Raw genomic sequence first — 7,616 nt, 5'->3', positions numbered from 1 at the left:
TTTTCAAAGGTTTCTCCAAATACATCGTCATCTCTTCTGCTGAGAATCACTACCAACCATGTCTTTCCACATAAATTCAGCAACATTGGGGCCAATAGATGGGGGATTTGATAACAAGTAGGGACTCGAATCACTAGTGGTCCCTTTCTAAGTGAGATTACACCTTCCTATGTTCCCAAATTCCCTTCCTGTGTTCCCAGACTGTCACACATCACACAGAACCTCTCTGATGCGTGTGTGTCTTCACTCCTCAACGTGGTGGCCTGTGGTAAGCCTGAAACCTCCAATCTTACCAACACTTTGTAGCCAAAGATAGAGGTAGCCATGAAGTCTGAACCTCCACAGGCCAGCCTTATCGCCTCCACCTGGATATTGTCACCCTCACTTTGTTCCAATGCTCTACCTCAGGATTTGCAAACTTCTACTGTAAAAATCCAGAGAGTAAATACTTTAGGCTTTGTAGACCATTAAGTGTGTGACATAATTATGACAAATGTCAACAACTGATGTCAATTCTGCTGTGGTAGCTCCAAGGCAGCCACAGATAATATATAAATGAAGGAGTATGGCTGTCTTACCATCAAATTTCATTCATGGACACTTGAATTTCATAGTTTTCACGAAATGCTACTCTTAACTTTTTTTTAACCGTCTAAAAATATAAAGCCATACATGGCTTTTTGTTTGTTTGTTTAGTTGCTAAGTCACATCCTACTCTCTTGTGACCCTTTGGATTGTAGCTTGCCAGGTTTCTCTGTCCACAGGATTTTTCTGAGCTTGCAGTTGCACAAAAATGGAAGGTAAATAGATTTTGCCTGCTGGTGTTTGCTACTGCCTGCCCTTTCCCATCTTTGGTCTTTGTTCTTTGTTAGCTGAACCATAAGCCAGGGAGCAGATGTAGTCACAGCTGTCCCTGGAATGTCATCAAGCTTTCTTAATTGAGATGACCTTCTAGGCAAAACAATGAATAGAAGACCTGAGTTAAACCAGTGACCAGGTGTTCATCCAAGTCAAAACTGCATATACACAAGCTTTAGGGGTCAAGATTAGTATCAGTCAGGATGATTCTCTGATTTCCATGGGCAGTTACACGATCTCCAGACATATTCAAAGCTGGAGAATATTTAATATAACACAATTGGATTTGATTCCATCTTACATGAAGAACTGTAGACACAAGATAGAAGTTTCATCTCTCACTTCTTCCTTCGGGACCTGCCAGCCACTGATTGATGCCCTGTGGGACAGAATCTTTACAGGAGAGATTAATGCCTTCTCCACTCTACTACAAAAATATTTTTGATCATTTCTGAGATTCCACCCTGAACTGCTGTCATTATTACAGTTGTGTTTATGCATGTTTGACTGGAAACAAACCATTTTGCATCCCACATTCAAGTTACAAGCCATAAAAACTGAAACCCTTTCCTAGTATACACACTCAAATCAGGACAAGTAATTTTGTGCTGGTATTTTATCTGTTTTAATATGTGTCTAAATCAATAGTAGTGAGAGAGTAACAGGCAGGTAAGCCAGGGGTCTCCAAACGGAGGAAATAGGCTACAAGTGTCAGACATTTTTTTTTTTTTAATCTCTTTTAAGCAGCAGGAAGAAACAAACTAGTGTTATTTTTTTCCCCTTCTCTATACAAATTTAAAAAGAGATTTCTCTTAAAATTCTGTGTTGCCATAATGACACTTGGTTGCACCTGAACTAACTTTTCTCAAACCTTGAGCTAACCAATGCATTTTTCTTATGGAAATGTTTGTCTTAAGCTTATGTTCATGTACTATGCATTTACCCCAGACTCTGTCTTCAAGTTGGTTCCGCGTAAGTGCTCAGAACTGACTTGAGAAATCAGTATGTTATCCTCATACATTGTTCTCCTAATCTATGTTAATGAAACTATATATTTGTATGGGAATCTGCCTTTCTTCAAGATTCAAGTCAATTGTCAATCGTTTTATGGCCCGGGATGACTCACCTGGTGCCAAGATTATCTCAAAATGCATCTTGTGGGTGAGGGGTCTGGTGACATTCTCTGAGTTTTGAGACATATCCTTTCTTTAGTTAGCAGACTGCTAGGAGGTATATAACATCCAGCTAAAGACTAGCAGGGGGGTACTCTTTCTGCCAGCTTCTGATGTCTATGTCAGAAGCTTTCTCTATCTCTTTTATACTTTAATAAAACTTGATTACACAAAAGCTCTGAGTGATCAAGCCTTGTCTCTGGCCCTGGATTGAATTCTTCTCCTCCAGAGGCCAAGAATCCCAGCGTCTTTCATGGTTCAGCAACAACCTTTCAGTGGGGTTTGAAAACTTTAAGGATAAAGACTTTTATTCGATAGCACCCCATCCATGGATACATCTGATTGATGTTACTACATGGGAATGACCAGATTTTAAGAGCTACAGTTATATATATGCATACTACAAATGGATTTTTCTATGGTGAGACAAATGAGCTAAATTTGTTGTGTATCTGAATTTTCTAAATTCCTACAATAATCCTATAGCAATTGTTTTTATTTTTACAAAATGATTTTTAAATCTTAGGAAATAAATAGAGAAATTATGATCAATTTTCAAAAGAAGAAACCAGAACCAGCTCAGAGAAAAAATGCAGACAGTATTACTACTGTCCTGAGCAGGCCCCACTTTCTCTGATTCCCAGGTTAGTGATTTTTGGTTTCTATGATACCTTCCAGAACAACCCTCAGACAAATTGGGTTATGTGTCCAATGAACTTAATGATGACACTTAATGAAGGTGATAAAACTAAGGAATTACCTCGCAAAAAGTCATTTTAAATTTACTTTTGAACTTTGGGTCTGGCTTTGATTTACCTGACTAGTACTTCATTCTTACATTCCAGCCATATAATCTATGTACTCACAGCAAAAAGTGAGGGGTGTGCTTCAGTCCACACATTGTTTTCCAGTGATTTGTCTCCAGCTGGGACATTTTCCTCTATTGAGGGAACATGCCTCTTTCTGTTTCTGGTTTAGATAGAAGTTTTTGTTTTTTTAATCAGAGAGAAACCAAGTCACACATACATGACACAAACTGAATAAAGTTATTGGTTTTTAAATACTTTATTACATTAATTCTAGTTTCCTGAGTAGATGAATACAATCAAGTTAGCAAATTGGTTTGGTCGCTGAGAAAATGAAATGTTTCTGAAACCTCACAAAACATTGTAGTGTGCAAACCAGAAGTAGGCAGGCTTTCATCTCTTCACAGAACAGTCACTGAAGAAATGAGGTACATCATAAGAGGTTTCACTGCTGCCCTTCAGTCTCCAAACTGCAGAGGAGAGAAGACAAACTTTGAAGGGAATTTCCAGGCAACTGTAGTCAAAAGTTTTCCAGGAAGCTGCAGGTGGGATGGCATTACCTCATACTTGCCTCAAAAACCTAGGCTATTGAAGTCTGCAATGAAATTCACACTTTCTTTACAAATAAATTACATTTAGGAAACTTACCTCTACATTAATTCACAAACTAGTCAATTATTTGTAGTCTTATCAGCAAACTCTGCATTAGGTGGTTGTATTCTGTTACTTAAACTACTTATGATTCAACACTGAGTGACATTTGTATATACAGTCACAGTTTAAGAGAAAAGCAGTTGACTTGAATTTCTGAATTAGGAATGAAGCAAGCTCTTAAATGGCTTTGTTTAAATAACAAACAAAAAGGCCCAACAGGGTTTTAAAACCAACACAAAGAGACTGACATTTTAAAAAATCAGCTATTTTAGTTCATTAAAGTATATTTCACAGCTGCTATGATGTGTCTAGCACTGACACCAAACATACTCAGTAATTCACTAGGTTTCCTGCTTCTTTCAGACACTCCTGACACTGACAGCTGATGAACATGGATGTCAGGCTCCCCAGACACTGCTGCACACACAGCTTCGCCAATGCCACCTTCTTGATAATGATCTTCCACTGTGACAACCCGGCCATCAGTAGCTTTTGCACAAGAGATAATGGTGGCAGCATCCAGAGGTTTAATGGTAAATGGGTCAATAACACAGATAGAAATATCTTGCTGAGAAAGAGCATCAGCAGCTGCTAAGGCTTCATGCAGAGTAACTCCAGCTCCAATTACTGTGACTTTGTCATTATTACTGTGGCGGATGACCTTGGCCCTTCCAATCTCAAAATTTTCTTGTGGGGTATAAATAACTGCAGTTTCTGATCGGCTGGTCCGAATGAAGCACATCCCTTTGGTATTGGCAGCCAGATAAACAGCGTGCTCTGTTGAGACGGCATCACTTGGGAGGAAAACAGTGCAATTGGGAATGCTTCGGAACATGGCTATATCTTCCAATGCCATCTGGAAAGGGCCATCTTCACCAAGAGACACCCCGCCGTGAGAACCAATAAGATTTATATTAGTTTGAGATATGGCTCCCATCCGGATCTGATCAAATGCTCTAGTCAAAAAGGCAGCTAAAGTAGTAACAAAAGTAATGGTTCGACCACGTGTGGCACAGCCCAGTGCCACACTCACCATGTTTTGTTCCGCAGCAAAACACTCAATGAAACGCTCAGGATGTTGTTTCTTGAATATTTCAAAAAAGGTGGAGTTCTTTGGGTCACCATCCAGGACAATAACTCTTTCATTTGCAAGGCCCAGTTTAGCCAGAGCCAAACCATATGCTTTCTGAGTAGCTACCTTGTCACCAACTTTATAATCAGGCAAATAGGTCATTTTTATATTTGTGATGCTGACTGGAGGTGAGCCTTCAACAGGAGGTTTTGGTAGGAGATTCCTGTTGGTCTGTATCTGACTTTCAATTAGTTTAATGATTTCATCTGCTCTTTCTTTTGGCAGTGGCTTTCCATGCCAATTTTCTGCATCCTCCACATTTGGAATACCCCGGCCCTTGAAGGTCTTTGCAATTATGGCAGTGGGCTTGTTCTTCCCTTGAGCAGCTTGAGAAAAGGCCTGGCACAACGCCTCCACATCATGGCCATCCACTAAGTAAGTATTCCACCCAAAGGCCTCCAAGCGATTCCGATAGATGTCTGTGCAGTGCTTCAGGGGCGTAACGCCACTTTGCCCCAAGCGGTTCACGTCGAACACTGCCACGAGATTGTCCAAACTGTAGTGGGAAGCAAAGGCCAAAGCCTCCCAGACGGAGCCTTCTGAGGATTCACCGTCGCCCAAGAGGCAGAATACCCGGTAGCTGGCTTTGTCCAAGTACTTGCCAGTGTAAGCCATTCCACATGCAGCCCCTAACCCTTGCCCGAGAGATCCTGTCGCCACATCCACAAACGGCAGCCTGGGGGTGGGGTGTCCCTCGAGGTCACAATGAATTGTCCTCAAGTTCAGCAGGTTGGGTTCACTGATGCTGCCCGCCTCTGCCCAGACGGCATAGAGCAGTGGAGCCGCATGACCCTTGGAAAGGACGAATCTGTCGTTGTCAGGGTGCGCGGGCTCAGTCTGTCTGTACCTCATCGTGTGGAAGAAAAGCACCGACACGATCTCTGCTGCACTGCAACAAGACGTGGGGTGGCCGGAGCCAGAGGCACACGTAGCCCTGATGGAATGGATGCGCAGGCGGTTGGCCAAGTCCTGCAGCACTTGCGCTGTGGTCGCGTCTGGGGTCACGTTGTCCACCATGTTGGCGCCTTCCCAGGTTCCTGTGCGGGGCAGACGGGGTGGTGCCACGGCGGTTCCGTCACGTGACAGCGTGCCTGGCCTTGCCTCAGGGAAAAAAGCTCTGGAGATTCCGTCAGTTAATCGTGACGCCAGCAGCCACAGCCGCTGCCCCTGGAAACAGCAGTGCTGCTTCATCTTGTGACAAGGAGTCCTGGCCTCACCTCCGGAAGGAGCCTGCTTACCACCCAGGCCTAGGTCCTTGCCATGCTCCGCAGGCTCCTTCCAGTGAATGGGTTTTTAATACTTAGTCATTTATATGCTTAACATTATTAAAAATAATTAAACTTCCTTATGCTTTTCCTCGTTATAAATTCAAAAGGGCTTTCTTTTATCCCTGTATTATGGGATGCTGTTTGTTGAGGTCCTGCTGTTTTTTCCTGCCTTGAGGCTGCCTGAGACATCCGCACTGTTCTTTGCCTGGGTGCTCGGTTGTAAAGGCCAGTCAGATTCCGCATTCCTGAGGACTGCAGACCTCCAGGCTCCTCTGTTCATGGAATTTTCCAGGCAAGAATATTGGAGTGTGTTGCCATTTCCTCCTTCAAGGGCTCTTTCCTGACCCAGGGATAGAACCCAAGTGTCCTACATCTCCTGCATCGGGAAATGAATTCTTTACCACTGAGCCACCTGGGAAGCCCATGTACTGTTCTGCAGTCCAGCATTAATGGAAATGATCCACAGTTACCATCAGTCTAATGGATATGGCAACATCGGGTCAATGAGACTTTTCAGAGCAGCTGAAATTTCTTTTTATTTATTTATATTTAATTGGAGGATAATTGCTCTTCAGCTTTGTGTTGGTGAAAATTCTGACTCTGACTCCCAGATAGAAATACGATAATTTCACCAAAATTTTCACGAGGATCAAATTTAGAACCGCTGAATGGTAGGTACCTAGAACTGCAATTTCCTCCACATATCCTAAAATACAGTTACTAATAATACTTTTTAAATATAATTAACTTACTTGCTTTAGTTACATAACTAAACTTGTGCCACTGAATACTTCTACCTGGCCAAGGTTGTATATAGCATATTATCTAAAAACAAAAACACATGACAGTACTATATCTCTCCCATGCTGTGGTATTAAACAGCTTGATTCTTGAGTAATAATACTTAGTTTTAACTTCACATTAAAATCATCACACTGGAAACAAATAAAACAAACAGACTTATCTCCTGGACTCCACCTCAAGAGAAGCTAAATTCTAATCTATGGGACTAGAGTTTCAGACACTATAGTTTTAATGCACCTATTAATTCTCTGGGAGGAAAATAAAACAAATTTAGTGTTGCCAAGAGAGATCTCTGAAATGGAGCTGGGAGGCTACTGAGGAAGTGATTCTGGATGGACTCTGAACTTCTGATCACTTACTGTCTTAACTCAGGCATCCAGAACTCTGCCCTATGTTTCAGAAATTTAAGGTGCTTGTTGGACCCTTACCCTAAATAACTCTAACAGCATATCCCTTAAGAACAAATATCTCTTTCCTGCACAAGGATCAATGATAATTCTTTCCAGAGAGCTTTAACAAACTTGTGACTTTTGCCTTTATAAGTCCCTGGCTCTTTCTCTTCCTTGAAAACTTTCAGCTTCATGCCAATTGGTACTTCCAGAATGGCAATTCCTAAGACCCCAAATAAAGCTCTTTGTTCTTGGCAGCATTGATACGGATTATTGTTTGACTAATTGTCTAATGTTTAGTCAAAGTTAAGAACCAATAATCTGCAGATAGACTTAGTTCAGTGGTTTTCAACATTGGTACTTTAGAGTTATCTGAGGAGTTAAACAAACAAATCTTGTGTCCAGGCTGTGTTCCAAAGCAGCCAAATCAGAACTTCTGGGTAAAGGATCTAAGCATCAGTAATTTTTAAAACTCCCATGATAATTTCAATGTTCAGTTGGGTTGTAAACAACTAAGGAGGTCTTACTATTCT

General features: G+C 41.6%; 1 protein-coding gene across 3 annotated transcripts; it reads right to left on the bottom strand.

Annotated features, from left to right (window-relative positions):
• Positions 1-3,079: 3,079 nt before the first annotated feature.
• On the bottom strand, positions 3,080-5,665 carry TKTL2 (transketolase like 2). Of its 3 annotated transcripts, XM_081564087.1 has the most exons (3): positions 3,821-5,665; positions 3,397-3,431; positions 3,219-3,306 (listed from the first exon to the last, which is right to left on the bottom strand). In XM_081564087.1, exons 1-2 carry the CDS (start codon positions 5,637-5,639, stop codon positions 3,409-3,411), a joined length of 1,842 nt encoding a protein of 613 aa, XP_081420213.1. In that variant the 5' UTR covers positions 5,640-5,665; the 3' UTR covers positions 3,219-3,306; positions 3,397-3,408. The 3 variants fall into 3 exon arrangements, 2 of the variants coding, with proteins under 2 accessions (XP_081420161.1, XP_081420213.1); XR_014075485.1 differs by lacking the exon at positions 3,397-3,431 and having other exon boundaries at positions 3,080-3,306; positions 3,485-5,665; XM_081564035.1 differs by lacking the exon at positions 3,397-3,431 and having other exon boundaries at positions 3,080-3,306.
• Between the last annotated feature and the right edge of the window lie 1,951 nt (positions 5,666-7,616).

Source organism: Giraffa tippelskirchi, chromosome 1 (genome assembly GCF_054371585.1).
Source record: "Giraffa tippelskirchi isolate mGirTip1 chromosome 1, T2T-mGirTip1v1.2.pri, whole genome shotgun sequence".
Lineage (NCBI taxonomy): Eukaryota > Metazoa > Chordata > Mammalia > Artiodactyla > Giraffidae > Giraffa > Giraffa tippelskirchi.
The sequence above is the reverse complement of the archived record's forward strand: the minus strand, read 5'-3'. Positions and strand labels throughout refer to the sequence as shown.